This window comes from Mustela nivalis (genome assembly GCF_964662115.1).
Source record: "Mustela nivalis genome assembly, contig: HAP1_SCAFFOLD_1783, whole genome shotgun sequence".
Taxonomy (NCBI): Eukaryota; Metazoa; Chordata; class Mammalia; order Carnivora; family Mustelidae; genus Mustela; species Mustela nivalis.
In genome coordinates, this window is record NW_028134881.1 from 39,435 (window position 1) to 59,120 (window position 19,686).

Genomic DNA, 19,686 nt, shown 5'->3' on the forward strand with positions numbered 1-19,686 from the left:
AAAGACATTCTGGTTGGAGGCTCCCTTGAGCTCTGGTTCCACTGTCCTCTGTCCCCATCATCACGGACCAGACGTCAGCAGTCACTCCCACTGCTGACCTGACTTGTTTTTCTCTGGCTGCTTTTAACGTTTGTCCTGGTTTTCTGGAGGGTTCATGTCAATGGCAAGGTGCGCGTTTATGTGTATTTATCCCACTGGAGATTCGGTGGGCTCCTTGAATCTGTATTTGGAGGTCCTTCAGCAGTTCTAGAAAATTTGCAGACAGTATCCTTTCAACTGTTAATGTCTTCCATTCTCCCCACTTCTAATTCTGCATGTTTTATATCGACCTGTAAATCCCTTCGGTATTTTGTGGGTCTATTTTTTTCCCCATTTCCAGCCTCTGGATTTCTTCTTATCTATCCTCCAATCCCCAGTTTTCTTCAGCTACTTTGTTAAATTTTTTAAATATTCTATTTACTTGTTAGAGAGAGAGCGTGTGCACACAAGCAGGGGGAGGGGCTGCAGAGGGAGAAGCAGGCTCCCCGCTGAGCAAGGAGCCAATGCAGGACTCGATCCCAGCACCTTCGAACCATGACCCAAGCTGAAGGCAGATGCTTAACCTACTGGGGCACGCAGGCGCCCCTCAGCCACTTTTTTTTAAAAAGACCTTACTTATTTCGGGAGCACCTGGGTGAGTCAGTTGGTAAAGGGGCTGACTCCTGACTTTGGCTCGTGTCATGATGTCAGGACGGTGGGACGGAGCCCCGCTTCAGGCCCCAGCCTCAGTGGGGAGTCCGCTGGAGGACTCTCTCTCCCTTTCCCTCTGCCCCTCCCCCTGCTCTCACTCTCTCTCTCAAAGAAATAAATAAATCCTTTTTAATAAAAAGTTTTTTCAAAGATTTTTAAGTAATCTCTATGCCACAAGTGGGGCTTGAACTCAGAACCCCAAAGACAAGAACCACTGACTAAGCCAGCGAGGCGTCCCTTCTTTTCAGCTGATTTTAACCTGCTGCTACGCCTGTCCATTGAAGTTTGAATCGTGCTTATTATAACTTTTCATTTCTAAATGTTCATTTTTAATTGGCTATATGATTTTTATAAGTTCCAGCTGCCTGCAGACACTAAACTTTTCTTTTTCAATACAGTATTTTTTTTTTCGTTCTGTGCCGAGGTCCTTGCAAGTCTTTCTGACTGCCGTTTCAGCTGGCTCTCGCTCACAGCGTCTTCTCTTCTCGCACACCAGGTTGTCTTTGACCGCATGTCAGTCGTCGTACTGGAGCAATTACCTGTAGGCGTCATCGGATACCTTGGTGAAGGCGCCATCTCAATTCTCTTTTCTTCTGCCAGGGGCCCTGCCTACTGTGGGACCACCTTGACTTGAGAAAGATCCTAGCACTTGAATTGGGCTATACTTACACTTCTTCAGTGGAAACCCTGGGAGTAGAAAGCTCCCAGCTCCCTGTGGGGAGGGTGTCCTGTTAAACCCATACCCTCACTTAGTGGAGACCCTGGGCTTCCATTTCTTTCCCTCAGCTCCTCAAGACCGTCAGAACAAAACTCCCATCTGACCCCACAGAACAGTGGTCTTTGTGCACAGTTGCCTCTCAAGGTGACAGTTTTCCTTTGATTGCATCCTGAGATGCCCTTAACAATCCCATGGCTCACCAAAGCTTTAATAAGATAGCTTAGTGTTTTAATTGTCTTCAGTGAATGGTTTGGCCCGAGAGCCTCTGCCTTCCACTATCGCCAAGAGGCAGCCCAGTACCGGCCACACTCTCCTTCACGGGGCTCTCTCCCTTGGTCTGGGGCCCTCACACCCCTTCTTGCTCCACTGTCTCCACCGGGGGTCTGTCCGTTGCTTCCCAACCAGGAATCCTGGGACTCCTCCCAGCACAGTGGACCCTGTCCGTGGCCTCCATTCCCACCATCAGCAGGAGACACCAGGTGCAACTCCTGCCCAGGTTCTCAGATGACTTCCAACAGCCAGCATGGGCTCTCCACTTGGAAAACTCCCCCTTCAGGGCCACCCACCCGATCAGAAACAGCAGGGGGTCTGAGCTGAAACCACTGGACACTGGGGAAGAATGTTGAGTCCTCCCCAACCTCCAGATGTTGGGATGCCAAGAGCTCTGTCCTCAGGTTCCTGGCCTCCACCTGCATCCACTCCCCTCCCGTGGCGCTAGCACCCTGACCCAGAGGGCCTCGCACTCTAGTGGCCTCATGGAGCAGAGGCTCTGAGAACACAGTGACCAGCTGCTGACGGACTGAGTCAAAGGGGACTGAGGACTGACCAGTGGACTTGACACCCCAGAGGCCTACAGGACCTCTGTGACAGTGGCTGTAAGGGACTGGGATGGGTTCGTGACGAGCTCTGGAGAAGTAAAGCGACAATCAGGGTGAGGAAAGTGGTGACCCGGCAGAAGGCCATGTGCAGGAACAGTGGACACAGGTTCTCAGACTTCCGATGTTATCCAGAAGCCCTGACCAAGTGTGCCCTTCAGGAAGATGGACACAGGGACAACACAGGTGCTTCAGGGTCTCGGGCAGAAGGGGTCAAGGTCGAGGCTGAGTCAGATTGCTGGACTAGGCTTCAGAGCTGGAGAGAACTGTGGGTGCCACTGCCAGGCCCTGCCCGCACACTGGGGCCTGAGACGGTGGCCCAGAGCAGGACGGGGTGGGGGGACACATTCAGGAGATTTGGAGCGGCGCCGTTCCCCCGTCTGTGGGCTCATGTGAGGCCTCCTATGATGACCAGGCCTCCAGCTTGGCTGGGCAGGGTGAGGGAGGAGCTTTCTGGCTGCAGCCCTTGTCCTCGGAGCTGGGAGTAGCAAGCAGGTCTCTGGGCCCTTGCATCGACTAAGGGGGTGGAAATAGATCAAAAGGCAAGTGAGGAAGGGTCCCCTCCGTGTAGCATCTAAGTAGGGCAGGGCCCACCTGCTTGGACCAGGCTCTGCTTCCCTGTCAGCATGACGGGAGAGAGCCCTTGGCTCTGGAGCAGGGACCTGGGCTGCTGAGCAGGTCTAGGGGCACAGCTGTCACAGCCCCATCCTCGCCAGAGCACAGTGGCCCCCGAAGAGCTGGGGTGGGGTGGGGAAGGAATCTCTGCTGCACCGGACAGCTCCGAGTGGGAAGCGGGTGGCCACGTTGTTAGGAAAGACACCTCTGGGAGGCCAGGAGGAGGCAGAGCTGGTGCCCTACAGCAGAGCCTCCGAGCGTGAGCCCCACCACTAGGGTCCGGCTGCGCTAGGTCTGAGACTTGGCCTCCTTCCCAGTTTCTCCACATGTTCTAGGGCAGTGCTTGAGAGGGCAGCACCCCTGAGAGAGAGGTGGGTGACAGCCTTGGCCCCCCTCCCACAGGGGCACTGACCCCAGGAACAGCTGCCCAAGCGGAATGTGCAGGAGCTGGCAGGTGGCGCCCCGCGTCCACCTACACCTGCCCCAGGTGTTTGCTCTCCTGTGGCCAGGAGGTGAGTCAGACCGAGGAGCCCGGAGCTGCAGGAAGACACCCAGCCTGTGCAGAGGACAACGGCCTGATCCCAACCAGAAAGGGAGGGCCCCACGCAGGCATCTTGGAGCCCAAAGCTTGCTAAATGCTCGGAGAGCCCCCCTGTCTCCTGAGTCCAAGGCTCTAGAGGTTCCAGCGCCCTCCCCCTGCCCCAGCACAGTCCTTGTGGGATGGCAGTCCCCCGGCACAGAGGCGGGACCTCCCCGTCAGCCTAGTTTCCAGGCCAAAGCTGGGCCATAGGGGTGCGGAGAGCCTGAGGCCCTCTGTGGCTGGCTGCCAGGCAGGAAGTTGCCAGGAGCCACAGCCCAATGGCCCTTTGTCCTGTCTGCCCCACCCAGGCAGGCGCTGGCAGCAGCCAGGTCTGGAAGGCGGGAGACGGGGCCCCCTCAGGCCAGCTCTGCCACCAGCCTGTGTCCCCAAGCATGGGGGTGGCCTCCAGCACCCTCGCAGGACCCTGTCCCTGGCTCTCCTGTCCCACCGCACTCACGCTGCCGTGGCAACATCTACACCCAGCAGGGGCCGGGCTGGAACTCTTGTCTGGTGGCCACTGGTGTCTCCAATGATCCTAGCACTGGTGCGGCTGCCTCCCCCCGGGCCAGGACGACGTGGGCCTGATGTGCTGTGTGGAGTGGCCCCGGCTGATCATTCAGGGCTTGGACACCTGGTTCGCACCATGGCCCCCATGGTTCTCCCCCGTAGGAGGCCAGAAGCTCCGGGCCCAGCCCCGTCTGCCCACATATACCCTTGAGAGGCGGGGGTGTGCTGTCCCCCCTCCCAGAGAGACCCCTCCAGGCGCCCCTGCACGGGGCAGGAGCTGGGATCCTGCGGCACCAAGAATGGGCCTCGGCTGCCTGTGACAACCATAACGGCAAAGGGGACGTCCCAACTGACCATTTGTCTGAAGCCAAGGGACACAGAGTGGGAAGGCGGCTTGTGGGCCCCCCTTTGCCAGCACAAAAGGGCAGACAGTTTGGGTCCCACAGTCTGACTTTGGGTCATTTTTACTCTCTTCGGGACTCAAGCAGAACAGCACAAGGAAGGGAGTGAGCAGGCAGGGCAGGGTCCGCGAGCAGGTGCTCAGCCCAACCAGAACCTTCCTCTTCAGTGATGGGCCCCGGAGACAGTCAACATAGACTGCGTCAGCCAGGGGCCCCCTGGTCCGGCAGCAGAACCTACGGAGGCCTGGCGCTCGCGCCTCGGCCCCGCGGCAGCTCAGGGGAGGGAGGAGCCTTTGGGCTCCTGGACTGAGAGCGTCCCTCAGCAGCCCCGTGTTGGCCCATGGGGGTCGCCTGTCAACAGGACAGTGAGTTCGCGTCGCCCTCGCCCGGAGTGGGAGAGGCGCACACAGGAGGGCGAGGGCCGGTCACAGCACCGTCTGGCTCCTTGTCCAGCCTCCTGCAGAGACCCCTGTGCTGGCTTGAGTCGGAGCCCGCCGGGATCCAGGTGTTTCTGAGTGTGTGTGAGCATCAGAATGGGTGGGAAGGGGGCAGGGACCCCCGGCCCAGCCGACGGGAGTGTGGGAGCCGTCAGGCCTGACCAGGCTCCGCCGCAGTAGCTGGAGAGGCAAAAGGCAGCCACCACCTGGGCCTGCCACTCGGTGGAGGCTCACTTCTGCCGCACTCCGGGCGCCCTCTTCCCAGCTGGTGGCTGTCCCTGTCCCCGACCTTGGCCCAGGCTCCTTCCCTGGCCGTTCCAGACACCAGAACTCAGTGGGGACCCTCCTCCCTACATCCCGGCGCTTGGGGCTCGGGGAACACTGGCCAGGGCCCCTCCAGACACCCCTCGTGCTCCTGGAGTCTGGCACGAGCAGAGGACAGGGAGTGCGCCCGAGACGCAGGTCAGCAGCAAGCGGCCCTTCCTCCTGCCCCCATCCGAAGGCCAACACCTCTGGCTTTGTGAGTGAGCAATGCCTCAGTCTCCCCAAAACACGGGTACCACTGACCAAGTGCATCCAGAACCCAACCCCACACCAACACGGACACCTTGAGTGAGCATCAGGAGTGGGTGCGTGTCCTGACAATCCTGAGGGGGCGTGTGCCCAGTGAGTCACCCTCGTCAGCATGCCCCAGCCGCTGGAGGCTGGAAGTTTGGAGGGTCAGAGGTCACTGACACCCTAAGGACTGGTTTCCAGATGCTCTGCTGGGGGCCAGGGAAACCAGACCAACTCCCGGCTGCCCCTTCTGGAGCGGCAGGAGGAGCCCCAGCCCCAGCACAGCCCTTTGGGGCAGGAGGCCAGGCTGTGCTGGGCTGGGGAGTGGACTCAGAGCCCTATCCAAAGGGTTTCAGGGTCCTCCACCAGGACCCCAGTGATCAGGCCCACAGGGACTCCTGGGCAGAGGGTAGGGGGTGCTGTGCCTTCCTCTGGGACCCCCTGTGCAGTGGGGAGAGGAGGCAACAGGGTGGCATCAAAGGGACAGTGCCCCCTGGAGTGGTGCCGCCCTCAGGGGGCCCTCCATGGCAGCCACTGCCTCTTCTGGCCACATCCACCCCTAGAGGACAAGCTTGGGCCTGAAGACCAGGCTCTGGACGGAAAGATGCAGCTCCACACAGCCAGGGTCCTGGGGTGGAGCAAACCAGAGCCAGCAGCCCAGGGGGACAGGCCCTTGTCACTGGGAGTTTACAGTGGAAAACAGTTGGGCCCTTTGGGATCTCTGCTGGTGGCACTAATTACCGGCGTAGCTGTGTTTCATTAGGGGACCTTCCACCAGGAGTGTCCCCAAATCACTTCCCCAGTCTGGACTGGGGCCCTGTTCCTCCTCACCCTGCGGCCACGGCTCCCAGATCCTTCCAAACCCCAGTGTGCTGTCTTGTGTCCCTTAGCCCAGCAATTCCACAATGGGGGTGTTCCAGGGGTTGCCATGGCCTCGGCCCCCAGACCAGCCCCTACCCTGCAGCCTGTGCCCCCCTTCCCGTCCCCACCGTGCGTGAGTCCCTGTGACAGGCCCGCCCTGTTGGAGGCCTCCTGCCCTAGGGGTGTGACTGGGGGCCCACAAGGGAGGGAGTCTGACAGGCTGGGGCAGAGGAGACCCTGCATGGCCGCCACGGCTGGGGGCCAGGGGCAGGAGCTGAGAGCTGGTCCAGGCCCGGCTCTCTGCCAACGGGAACCTCAGCCCCAGGGGAAAGGGGGCACTGCTGGGGCCTCGCCTGGGGCAGGGCGGAGGGCGCAGGGTGTGACCCGGCCCCCTCCTCGTTGGCAAGGCGGTGCCGGCCTGACTGTTCCAGCTGCTGGCTTGCACGGTCCACGGCAGCCTCTGCAGAAGCTTTCCTCCCTGGTTTTTGTTCGAGCTGGGCCCCGGCAGCAGCCGGCGGGCGCGGCGGGCAAGCTGGGCGAGGCGGGGGCAGGAATGTGTGCGGGGCCTGCCGCCCGCCCTGCGTCACGTCGCTGCCTCCCTCCTGGCCTATGGGAGCCCGGGGGACACACCTGTTGGAGGCCAGGAGCAGAGATTGGTCGGCCGTGAGCAGGCACCTGCATGGGGCGGGGTGAGGCCCTACATGTAAGGCGAGCCCAGGGCCACCGTCTCTTCCCTGCCCTGCCCCTCACTGCTGCACAAGGACCCGCCGGGCCTCCATTGTTCGCCGGCGATCTCCACACTTGCCTGAAGGGCTGAAGGGCCAGGCCCGCTGCCCACTGGCTCGCGTGGGAGCTTCAGGCCTTCCTTTGTGAGGAGACTCAGCCGAGGGGGCAGGAAGTGGTGTCTTCCAGGAGGCAGCAGCCCTCGCTGGCCTCCACGCGGCTCCAAATTCGGATCTTGGTTGGGGGCAGGTGGGGCGGAGGCGAAACCCGGGCACCGGGCTGCTCACCGCGGGCTGACAGGTATTTGGGGCGACTGGTGCCAAAGCTTCTCTGACGTCTGTTCTGAGGCCTGGGGGGTCCTGGGTGCGGGGTCAGAGCTGCACAGTTCGGCCTCCGGGCTGGGGTCGGAGTGGCTTCCCACCCTCCTCCTGCAGGCGCGGAACCTGTCTGGGCAGGTACGCGCGGGAGGTGGAGGGGCTGAGCAGGCCGCTGTGCGGGGAGAGTCCCCGGAGGGGCTGCCCAGAGAGGACAGAGCGACAGCGGCATGGGGGCTCCGACGCGGGCTGGGGGTCCTCGCCCTCAGAGGACGGGGTCCCGCAGCCGAGGGTGCTGGGTGCCGGGGCCGGCCGGGGCCGCTGAGGGTCGGCAGGCAGGAGCAGCCAGGCCGCCGGCGTCTTCCAGGCCACCCCCGGGGGCCCAGCTCGGGGTCAGTAGCTGCGAGGGACCCCGCCTCCCCCTGCCTGGCAGCAGCAACTTCTGGAAACCTCCCCCATCGGCCCCTGACGTGCGGCTCCTGGGGTACCCTGCTCCCTCAGAGCTGGGTGCGGGGAAGCGCCCGCGGCCCGGGTGCTGGGTTTCCGGAGTTTGCCCTGGAAGGCAAGGGCTCGGCCCCGCGAGAAGCGGCTGTGGGGACGGTGGGAGCGTGGGCCCGGAGCCGGGCTGGCCTGGATTCGGGCTCCCCCTCACCCGCCTGTGTCCAAGACGCCAACAAAGCCGGAACCTCCTTGCAGGAGGTGTAGGCCGCCCGCCCGCCCCCCACCGCCCCGCGGCTCTCGGTCAGGTCGCAGGCCGCTCGGAAGGGGTGACCACGGCACGCGCACTCTGCGTCCTGGCCAGTGTGGCCCGCACAGCCCGGCCGTGCACTGCTGGCCATGAACTTGCCACATGGCTGCCCACGGGCAGCTTTCTCCCCGAACCCCGCGGCTTCAGGCAGCCCTACGTTTGGGCGGGGACGACGTTGCTGTGAATTGAAGCAAACTCGCTCTGCAGCACAAAACAGAGTCGCTGCTCGCGCTGACCGCAACCTTCAGGGCACAGGGATCCCATATTTTAACCAATCCAGTGGGAGCATTTCAGGCCTTTTTAGGCAGAACATCTGAAAAAATAGGTTGGTTTGGTTTGGTTTGGTTTGGCTTTTTTCTAGTAGCCCAGATGAAGCGCCTGCGGGTCAGAGTGACTGGCGGCAGATCAAATTGGCCAAAATGAGCACGGGGCGTCCCGCTTACGGAAGTGCCCACAGCTGCACAGCAGGGACACGGCCACGGCCCATGTTCCGACATTTTGGTCATCTTGCAAATACCCTCTCTGCAAAACCAGCGCGCAACAATGTCCCTGGTGAACCCGAGAGCGGAGATCCCCCACCTCCCGAGGAGTCCGGCTGGTTCTCAGGGGCGGGCACAGCCCAAGGAAGGGCCGAGAGGCTGCGCCCGCCTCGTGGGGGAAATGGCGGCCCGGCCTCCGCGGGGGCCCGGGAGGTGCCCTGCGTGCGGACAGGCCAGGCCTCCGCCGCCGCCCCGCCCGCAGCCTCTGGGCCGGGCTGGTGGGTCCCGCGGTGCTGCGAGGCTTGGGTTTCAACGCTTTGTTCTCCGCGGCCTCAACATTGATTAAGGCCCGCCAGGCAGGTTAGCCGGCAAGTTCGCGCTGGGATCGCGTTCCCCACCCCGCCCGTGCCTGCGCAGGTGCGACCCACAAGGGCGTCTGCTCTGCCAAGAGGAGCCTGGAGGTGCTGTTCTGGGCCTCTCGACCCGCTCCTCCATTCTTCCCAAGAGGAGCCTGCTTGGGAAGGTGATGATTAACCAGACCCCAGTCCGGCCGTCCCCGTGAGGCTGGCCTCCCACCCAGCCGACAACAGGCCGAGAAAAGCACCATATTTTCACTCTTCCTATCAACCCCGGAACCCGGCCACTCCTCCTCCCTGCCCTGGGCGCCCGGTGTCGGACTCCTGACCCCACGCTGGGCGGCCCTCAGGGCCGAGGCCCTGTTCTGAGTTCAGGAAGAGGGTGGGATTCTGTCCTGGAACTTAGGAGGGAGAGCACTGTGTGCTGCGCACTGTCGGCCCTGGCTCTGTCCACGCGTCTGTCCGTGTGTCTGACCCCGCACCTCTTCCCTTCCTCGGGGCGGAGGGAAGGGCTGGCAAGGGAGGGGAGCACACAGCCGGGGCGGCTCCCAGCTCCCCGTCAGGCCAGCTCACGCCTGCCGGGTCTCCAGGGCCTTTGGAGCTTCTGAAGTAGGGCTGGCCCTCAGTGGCCAAGGACACTAGGGACACCGGGCTCGGGCTCCAGAGGCCACACAGTGGGAGGCCAGTCTATGCACGGCGGGCTGGCTACAGGGAGAGACACCAGGCACCAGGCCCCGGCTGCCTCCCCCATGGCCTGGCAGCTGAGAGCAGAGCTGAACTTTAACTCAGCTCAGAAAGAAAGGGTGAGGCAGCTTCACTGAGCTCAGAGAAGTGGGATTGCGTTCCTAAGGCACTCTGATTCTACAGGGCTTGTGGGACAGACCTTGAAGGGTGAGCTACAGAGCCAGGAGGGTCAGGAGGTGGTGACGACTGTGGGAGCTGCCCTTTGAGCCTGGACACAGCTACCTGGGGGGTCCAGGCTCCTGTGAAGCCTCCTTCCCAGAGGATGGATAGGCATCTCCCCTGGCCCCCTACGCTGGGCCCAAGTTAGGGTCAGGTCCTCTGAGAAACGTCGGCCATTCCCGAGGACAAAGCTACAGAACCTGGTGAACCCAGACTTGGCCAGACAAATGGACATAGCCTTTGTTGCGGTCAGCCAGGTGGCCTGGGGGGGAATCGGCACGGGGCCCACACCCTCTCCCTACAGCATCTGTGGGTAGAAGGTGCCGGAAGGCTTGAGGAGCTGCCCTGGCCCATTCCCCAGGTCCAGGGGTCATGTGTGGCCGAGAAGAGATGAGACGGCAGCTGGGCCCCTCCATCTCCCAAGGACAGGGGCCGGGGTCGCTCGGCTCCATGCAGGCCCCACGTGTGGGCACAGGGCCACCGACTTCCTTGACCCCGCTCTGAAGTCCAAGGACCTGCTTGGCCCCCACAGGCGTGGGGGAGTCGGGCAAGGGTGGGGGAGCTGGGTGGCCTCCTGCGTTCTGTGCTCTGGGGCAGGAGTGACTGCCGGGTCCAGGCGGGACAGGGCTGCCCTCTCACACCCCCTCCAGGCCCAGCACCGGCTCACCCTCGGACCTCACGGCCAGCAGCGGCCAGCACCCAAGGGCCACGGAGCCAAGGGGCGGGCAGACAGACCTATCTGAGACCTGGCTGGTGAGCGAGGTAGAGGGCCTGGGCTTGGTGGGGTGGGAGGTTTGGGGGGCCGGGCTGAGGAGGTCTCCCGGAGCTGTCCTGCCTAGAGAGCCACGTCCCACTCCATCCTTGTCCCGACACCCTTCCACACCCTTGACAAGGGCAGGAGGGGGCTGGGCTGGAGAGAGCCACTGGGGCGGCGTCCGGGAGACAGAGGCTCATTGTCCGGCCTGGGCAGCCCTTCTAGTCTTGGGCACACTCACATGCACATGCAGCCTGGCCCCGAGGGGGCAGGGCCACATGTCCAGGCCTCTCCCTGGGACCACCCAGAGGGAGGATGCCACTCTGTCCTTGCCTCCTGCGGGCAGGACGCCCCGGCCCTCCTGGGGCGTCCACCCCAGGCCCCGAGCTGATGGCCCCACAGAGCCGGCCAGTGCTGGCTGGGCAGGAGGCCTCCTTGTGGTCCTGGCCTTTGGGGGGCACCCTGGTGCCACAGTCCAGCCTTCTCCAGGCTGGGCCCCTAGAGCTGAGGCTCTGCCCCTCGCGGACCCCTCCCCACCCCTGTGCACTGAGAGGACATGGTTCTCCACCAGGTTGCTGATCACCGCCGCAGGGTCCCCAGCTGGGCGGCCCCCAGACCCAACTGGGGGCGGCCGTCGCCATCTTACTGGGCAGCATTGGATGGTGTCAGGTCTCTAATACTGCCTGGTAATGATGACGGCGGGGCCCCACGTGCAGCGAGGGGGCCGCCCTCCCCCAACCCGGCCCCGGCCCCTCCTTTCCCACACAGGCCCCGTGCAGATACCCGCAGCAGCAGCCCATCCTGCCAGGGGGGCTCTAGGGCAGAAATGGGACCCCTCCCCCCAGGCCCAGATGTACCCCTTCTCAGCCCCCCAGAATGGAAGCCGTCTTGCAGCCGCACTGAGCAGCCCCCTCCCCAGACTGATCCAGAATTAGGACACTCAGGTATCTGGGCCCTGCCCACAGCACCCAAGCAGGTGCTGCCACCACACTTGGCAGGTGTGGGCTGAGCGGGTGACGAGAAGGGTTCTGGAGGGCAAAGGCCCGGCCGGCGGTGGTCAGGCCCAGCCTGGGCCTCCAGGTGGCCCCGGGGTGGGCGGGCCCCCTTGCAGACTGGCAGCATCTCCAGCCTCGGTCCTGGGTCTTCAACCGCAGGTGTCCTCGCTCGGGGAGAGCAGGGAAGAGCCTCACTCACTTCCACTGGACCCGCCTGCCCGGGGTGGGCACCAGGTGTCTGTCCCTGTCCTCGGGCCGAGCTGCACCTGGGCCTCTGTGGGCATCTTACCGGACAGTGCTGGATTTCTTGGCTTGACTCTAACACTGTCTGGTAACGATGTTCAAAGGTGACCCACCGCCTGCCTGTCAGGAAGTGGCCCGAGGACACACGGTCCTGAACTCCTGGACTCCAAAGACGGGCCAGGGCCCAGGGCTGACTTAGGGATTGGCAGACGGCCTGTCTCGGCTCTGCAGCCCAACCCATCTGGGGGGCCCCCACCAGCAGGGGGGCGCCCCTCTGCTGTCTCACCAAGCCCAGGTTGAGGGCCCCTGGTTCCCTCCCGAGCTAAGTTCTCAGGGTGCTCTGATCCCCAGGAGAGGCCATCAGGATTAGGACACTAGGCCGAAGAGGGCCACCAGTCCTGTCCTGGCCATCGACACCATCCTGGGGGCCTGGCCCACACCCCCCAGCGCACACCCCAGCCCCACCTGCTTGGCTCCAAAGTGTCTGCTGTGGCCAGACTCTGAGGGCAGAAATGGATGTCTTGCCCTGCTCAGCACCACGTGGGGAGGTGCATTTCCCGGCTGGTGTGGAGCAGCAGGCAGCCCCACCATCCCTTTTCAGCCCCTCCTGTCTACCACCCAACCTCAGACGCCCACCGTGGCTGTCCCAGGGCACCCTGGCCGGTCCTTTGGGAACTGGCCCTGCCCTTAGACACCCCAGTCCAGTGGGGCCAGCCATGGGCAGTGGCCCCTCTTCTCACACCAGGACTCTTACTCTACAAAGGAGAACTCACTCCACTGGTCAACCAGGGACGCAGGAAGGACAGGGTGTGTCTGGGTGCCCCGGCCCAAACCCACAGGCGAGTGCAGTAGACATTCTGTGCTGTGTCCCAGTGAGGACAGAGTCTCCCTCTCCCCATTCCAGCCCCCACAGTGTTGCGGTTAAGAATGGGAACATTGTCCAAAATCGGTGAAGCCAGGATGGCCCTTTGTTTTATCTTTTTGATCTGAAGCCAGGATAAAGCCAGACCTGCCCAGCTGACCTGCACAGGGGTGGCCCTTCTGGGCCCCCCGGAACCCCACCCTGCCCTGGGTCCCAGCTGGCCTCTTGGTGGGGGGGGGGGGCGTCTGTCCCTGGACTCCCTGTTACTCATTAACCAGCCAAGAGCCATTCAGGAGACTGGCAAGGGTGCCCGGGTGAACACAGTCAGGGTCAAGTGCAGGGAAACCAGACGGCCCACTCCCCAGCTACACCCACAGCACAGGTGCCTGGAAGCTGTGTGCCGGGTTAGGGTCTGCAGCAGAGCCCTCCTCAGAGCTGCCACGGGCCAACACCAGGTGAGAGGGGCCACCCTGCAGACTCAGGAGGGTCGAGGGTCCTGCAGGGATCTCCCCACTTCCTCAGCGAGCTGCAGGACGGGCTGTGCCCCCTGTCCTAGGAGGCCCCCAACCTGGGGCCGCCTGCACCGTCGCCTGCCGATGGACGTCTTACCAGGCACGGTTAGATCTGGGTTCTGTTGTCTAATACTGTCTGGTAATGCCGTCCATCCATGGCCTGACCACCGCCAGACGAGGAGTCCCTGGAGGGACACCGGGGAGAGGGGGTGGCCCATGGGTCCTGGGCCCGTGAGTTGTGTCCACTCCAGGACCTCCCCAGCCCCCATGACCTGTCTCGGCCCTAATGGACGATCTGCACAATAAAGGGTGAGAGGTGCCTCGGGGGCTTCTGTTCCTCGCAGGGGCATGGCTGGGAGGGGCTGGCAGGCACAGAGGGTCAGCAAGCAGTTGAGGCGGACACCATGCTGTTGGCCCTGCCATGGAGCCAAAAGCAAGCCCAGGGACTGCGGAAACCGCCCCCCCAGCCCCACCTAGGACCCTCTCCAGGAAAGCGACCTCATCCCTCACCCCTACACGCCCGTACCCCCAAACCTCCTACCCAGGCATGGCCAGCAGTGCACCCAGAAACCTCCCTGGGCCACTCTCTCCCCGACCCAGGCAGCACCAGGACCCCATCATAGGTGAGACCCCACCCTCAGCCTGGAGCAGAAAGCTCAGGGGGAGGGGTGGGGGGAGTGCAGGCCGCCTTTGCTTCCCCTCCGTGGGCCTCAGGGCCCCCTTCCCCACAGGCCCATCTCCAGGGCTTAGGCAGTCCGTCAGGGAGGGCCCTCCAGGTGCCAGACCATCGCCATGGGGACTAAGGGTCAGGCAGCTTAATCGTGGGCTGCCCTCGGGCCCCCGCGCTGCTGCTCCCTCTCCTCTACCTCACGCAGATGTCCCCAAACCGGACTTCTGGAGGCTGATCCCACCTGCAGCCTCGGGGCTGCCCCCTAGAGCCCACTTCCTTCCCTGTGAATTCCAAGTGGGTCCTAGGGTCTGCCTCTGCGCAGGCGCTCTGCCGCCTGTGTCGGGGAGAAGGGGGCGTCTGGGGCTCTGGGGGCTCCTCCCCACCTTCCATCCTCCATTACCGAGTCTCTCCTGAGCCCCTCCTGCAAACTCGCCCCGTGCCGGACCCCGGGGAGAGGACCGTCCCTGGCAGGAGCGCAGGTGGTGATAGGAGGAGCAGAACGGGTGAGCCAGGAGAGCTGCCGTGTGGGGAAGGCCAGAACAGCCGAGATCGTGGGGGCTGGTGGGGGAGGAGGGGCAAGGGTGGCCCAGGAAGGCCTCTGGGGGGAGACAACCAAGTGGGGACCATGGGACACCCGCCAGAGCCAAGCAGAGGCGGCAGAGGCCAGGGGCTGCGAGCCGTCGGGACGGCAGGACGTCCTGGTTCCGTGTCTAGGCAGCACGGCCCGGTCTCAGCAAAGGCCCCAAGCCACGGGAGGGGTGCGGGGCCTTTTCCTCACTGCCCCGGCCCCAGCACACCCCCGCTCGGAGGCCCTCCACAGCCTACCTGCCCCCCGGCAGGTTAATGACTCCCCTGCTCCTCCCCAGGCTGCCGATGCGCAGGGACGCGCCCGGCCGCAGGCCATTTCCACCGTGGGAAAGGCTGGGGCGGCACCACACCGTCCAGTCGGACGGGTTACGAGGCAGCGTTTCGGAGCTTGAGCTCTTGTGTCAGCCCAGGCCGGGGCCGCCTCCCCAGAACCCACAGGGACCCAGAGTGGAGCCTGGGCGCCTCCAAGGATTCTGGCCCCCAGACGGGATATGGGGAGGGGAGCACGCGTTCCTGAGGGAAGACAGGATTGGGGGCCCTGTGCTCAGGCCAAGGAGAAGATCAGGGGCCCCACCCCCCGACACTGGCTGCTGCCCCAGCAAGCCCGGGCCGGAGAGGGGCAGGTAGGCAGGCAGTCACCAGCCCGTCGCTCATCCAAGGCTTGGCTAGAGGAGCTCTCTGCCCTCCAGGCTGACCAGGGCCACCTCAGGGCAGAGAGTCAGAGACCACAGTCCAGCAAGACCGACCCCTGAAGCTCCCAGCACAGAGGTCAGCCTCTGTGTGGGGTCAGGAAGGCCTCCCCATGGTGAAGTCACCCACAGGGCACTCAAAAGGAGGAGTGACTTATGGGCTACGTCAGTCCCCCAGGGCCCCCGTAACGACGATCACAGGCCCGGGCTTGAAGCGACAGAAACGTCCTCTCTCTCAGTCCAGGAGGCCAGAAGGCAGAAGCCCAGGTGGGGGCTGGGGGGGCACTCCCTCCCGAGTCTCCAGGGGAGGGAACCTCCCGCCTCTCGCGGGCCCCAGTGGCTCTAGGCGTCCCTGGGCTGGTGACCACTTGGCCCTGTCCTCACGGGGCTTCTCGCGGTCTCCTCTCTCTGCTCCCTCACGGGAGGACGCTGGTCGCTGGACTTAGGGCCCCCCCAGATAATCCAGGAGGATCTCATCTCAAGATCCTTAATCAATCTCCAAGTAAGGTCGCACCTGCAGCTTCTGCGGCTTCGGACATGGCTTCATTTGGGGGCCACCGTCCAGCCCAACAAGAAGCAAATTAAGGCACCCCAGTAAGAGACCCCCTCAAGACTCTGGAGGGCAGCAAGGCCGTGGGACTGGACGGCGACGCCACAGGAGAGGCTGTGGTACAGAGAGTTGAACTAGAGCAGATCAGGCTTAGGAGACGCGAAATCTGAGGTAGGGTCAGGTCCTAGGGTCCTGGCATGGGTTGGGGGTCTTCAGAAGACTCAGGGATAATCCAGTAGAGGACACAAGGCCCAGGTGGGGACTGTGCATGGGTCCCCTGCTCCAGCACGAGCCCCAGCCCCTCTTCCCAGCTCCCCAAGGAGCCTGGCCTCCTGCCCCTCCTGATCTCCGGCCATGGCCGCTGGGCCGCTGTTGCCCAGAGACGGTTGCCAGGCCACCACTGTTGTTTCCCTGGCAGAGGGCTCACACCACCTTGCCGGGCAGGTACGAGGGACAGGCAGGCCGCCAGCGCGAGTCCTCGCTGGACGTGAGGGCTGTGGCCGCCATCCTGTGCCTCCGCCCCAACCTGGACACCAGGGACCCTGTGCGTTCTGTCGGGACTCCGCCAGGAGCTGAAGGGAGGCGGAGGAGGGTCAGGAAAGGGGCCTCGTGGCTGAGATGAGCTCCCTCTGTGGAGGGTCCACATCCGCCGCGCACAGCACGAGGGTCACAGACCCCCAGGCCAGGCCAAGAGGGACGCGCCTCCTGGGGGTGGCGGCTCCTCTGGAAAGCCCCTTTGCCCCGGACGAGGTCTGTCTCCCGGACCCGTCCCGCAGAGGGCACCCTCCCAGACGGCCGCACCCGCGCCGGGGGCCCCCGGCCCACCGAGCAATGTCAGCATCTCCTCAGCACCGCAAGACGACAAGCGTGTGTTCTGGGGAGAGTCGCACGGCGGGGCACCAACACCTCCTCCTCCTCTTGGACATTCTCTTCAGGTTCACCTGGGTCTTCCTCTCACCAGCCTGGGGCACCAGTTCCTGCCGGTCTTTTCACCCAACCAGGTAAAAAGTTTATTCAGAATTTACTGTAAACCTGAGCTGTCCCCTGCCCTGGCCATGCTGTCTCCGTTTCCACAGCCGTTCTGGAAGGTCTGGGGGCCGTCCCTCATGGTCAGGGGCGCCCATCCCGTGACCCCCGCGATGAGCGCGCGCCGTGAACATCTGTGAGCAGAAAGCTGTGTTTCTGTGTTAGAATTCCGTCCCTCAGAGGAGCTCCGAAACACGTGGGCGCCAGAGCAGAAGGTGGCCAGGGCCCTGGGGCCTGAACCCCGCCACACGCCCCTCCTGCCGGTCAGCCAGCCACCACCTGCAGGCACACCCAGGGCCCTTTATTTTCCCCTTAATTTTTGTTACTTGAATGACAAGAAGCGGGAGCTCATGCCTTATTTAATTCTCTTTATGCTGCTCCTGCCTCCTCGCGTTACAGGCAAAGAAACTGAGGCACAGAGGGACTAGCTGGGCTGCACCCTGACCAGCCCCTCTGCTCTCGGGGCTCGGGCCAGCCCCACGCCAGGGCCCCGCAGCTGCCCGCTGAACTCCAGGTCCTTCCTGCCCCCATCTCTGCGCCCTTCCTGCACTGTGTCTCCGAACTCCCACCGGCCCTGTGGCCCTGTCCTCCGCGTCCCCTTGCTCTGACCGCAGCCCACCTGCTCTCAGGAGCGACCAGTCTCCTACTCTCAAGCCAGCACCTTCTAGGGCCTGGCTTCCTCTCTCCCCTCTTCCACTTCTTGTGCGCATGTGTGTGACGGTGTCTGTCTGTGCGCATCTGTGGGGGGGATCTCACTCACCCCTGGGGGGTGGGGGCGGTGACCTCGGGGCCCATCAAGAGTCGGAGGAATGGTTCTGAGGGTCTGGACCCTGGGGGCAGTCCATACCGCAGCAGGACTCCTGGGACTGGGAACCTAGCGGGAGGGGACCGGGGTCTTCCAGCCGACACGTGCACAGGCAGGCCCTCTCCCTGTCTCCTGCAGGCTGGTATCCCCTGGCCATGCCCGGACAGGAACTCTCCCATTCTGGGTGGGCCAGGGCGTGGGTGAGGGCCCCTGGGTGGTCCACACTCTGCCCACCCTCGGCCCTGCCCGGGCCACCGGCCCAGCTCCCATACTCATGCTGACGGCTACCCAGTTTATTCCTCCTCTGGCTTAAGGGGGGACGAAAGCGTTTCTTGGGTGACCAGCCGGTTTGTCTGCAAAGTAACTGTCCTCTCTGGAAAAGTGATCTGCCAACACCTGGTTTGTCTTCCTCTATCCTGCCAGCTGCACGGTGTGCCGGCCGCTTGCCTTTCCCAGCCCTCTAGAAAGTCCTCACCTCCCAAGCGGCTCCCAGATTGGGAACGACCCCTCCAAGTATGGCTAGAACTCCCTGAAGTGTTCCCAAGTGGACCACATGGGAAAGGATGCTCCAAAGGAGACCCAATCCTTGGGGCGGGGTCCGGAGCAGCAGAGGGGACGTTGCCAGACACCTTCCTGCCGAGCCCCTGTCACAGTGCCACCCTCAACTCCGAGGAGGCACCCGCTTGGGGCCAGGGGGCCCCTCCAGTCCCCAGAGACCTGACGGCGACCCTCCTTACAGCCGGCACCACCAAGGCCAAGCATGGCAATGCCAGACAGACGGTCCCCGCAGGGAAGGCCTCGCCGGGGATAAACAGGATGCGCAGATGGCCTTGCGTCCACAGGGCTCCAGGCCCCACGGTCACCACAGAGACAGGAGCCAGCCGCAAGAAGAAGCCCAAGCCCAGGATCCCAGGAGGCGCCCCTCCCTGGGGCTAGGACCATGGGCTGCCCAGAGGGCCCACAGAGGGCTGGGGGTGGTGTCTTTCCAGAGGTGCCCCCGCCCTGGCGCTCCTGCACCCACAGCCCGCAGCCACCCCCACTTCCTCCACCGTCGGGGACCACCCAGCCGGACCCACATGAGTGGCAAGAGAAGCAAGCGGTCCAGGACTGCCAGGCTCCGGGGGAGCCACACCCGGGTGCCAGGTGAATGCAGCCCTGGGACTGCTCTACTCTCAGCCCAGGCCAGCGCCTCCCTGGGGAAGGCGTCCCACCCCGAGGAAGGCATTCCCATGGGCCGGCTACACATAGCCGGTCCCTAGGAGAGAGGCCAGGAGAAGGCCGTGCCTAGGGTGTGGGGTTCGGGCCAGTGGAACAGTGCAGAGGACAGAGAGCCGGGTCTGAACAGGCACGGAGAGGGGACACAGCTGCTCTCCACAGTCTGGGCACTGCCCCGGCCTGTCCCAGAACGCAGGACAGTCCTGGCGCTGTCTCGCCTGCCTGATACAGGTCACCCATGACGTCACGATAGACATTGTGACCCCCACTCTCCTGGGGACATCCCTGCACATGCCTCCCCCCAGCTCCAGCTTCACACCCTAGCCCTCCTCTGCATGGAGCCCCTGCCCTGTCGGTAAGCAGGGACCCTGCCCGCTCCAAGTCTGGCCCTAAATGGTGATGACTCTCCCCTCTTGCCCAAGATAGGTTCAGGCCCGCCGGCCAGGACTCAGCCTGGGCTGCGACGGGCCCAGGCGGCTGAGGGAACAGCCCAGGGCCTGCGAGATTCAGGATGGACACCTCCCCTTCCCCCCTCAGACCCCCACCCTGTTCACAGGCTGGGCCCATGAGAGACCAATGGGGAGCAACCAAGAGGAGCAGCTTCTGCGCGTGCTAAGCCGGCTGGAACAAGGCACAGGTGCGCGTGGGGCGGGGCCAAGGGACAGGAAAGGCCCCGGCCAGGGCAGAGCCTCTGACCCCCTGCCTGCCCACAGACCTCTCCGACGACACTGACGACACTGACGGCGTCAGGCCTCAGGCAGCTCTCCTGGAAAAGCACCTGCTGGACGGGGAGAAGCAGCCACACAGCAGCGGGCAGGGGCCCTACTTCTATATCGGAGGGAACAATGGGGCCTCCATGTGAGTGGGGGGCTCAAGCTTGGCCCTGCTGCCTGCCGCCTCCACGTCCCCCTGCACCCATGTGCCCACCCACTCCTGGGTCCCCAAGGCCCCCAGGGTCACCCCTGCCCCTGCGTCC

At 63.8% G+C, this 19,686-nt stretch overlaps 1 protein-coding gene across 1 annotated transcript in view; it reads left to right on the forward strand.

Moving 5' to 3' along the window:
* The window catches only part of TTLL10 (tubulin tyrosine ligase like 10), a 54,659-nt gene that overhangs the window by 23,815 nt on the left and 11,158 nt on the right, over positions 1–19,686 (forward strand). The window contains exons 3-7 of the mRNA XM_082750745.1: positions 10,452–10,554; positions 16,600–16,665; positions 18,235–18,638; positions 19,267–19,347; positions 19,424–19,568. Coding sequence (XP_082606871.1) covers positions 18,320–18,638; positions 19,267–19,347; positions 19,424–19,568 — 545 coding nt within the window. The 5' untranslated portion in view covers positions 10,452–10,554; positions 16,600–16,665; positions 18,235–18,319. The remainder of the gene's footprint in view (positions 1–10,451; positions 10,555–16,599; positions 16,666–18,234; positions 18,639–19,266; positions 19,348–19,423; positions 19,569–19,686) is intronic.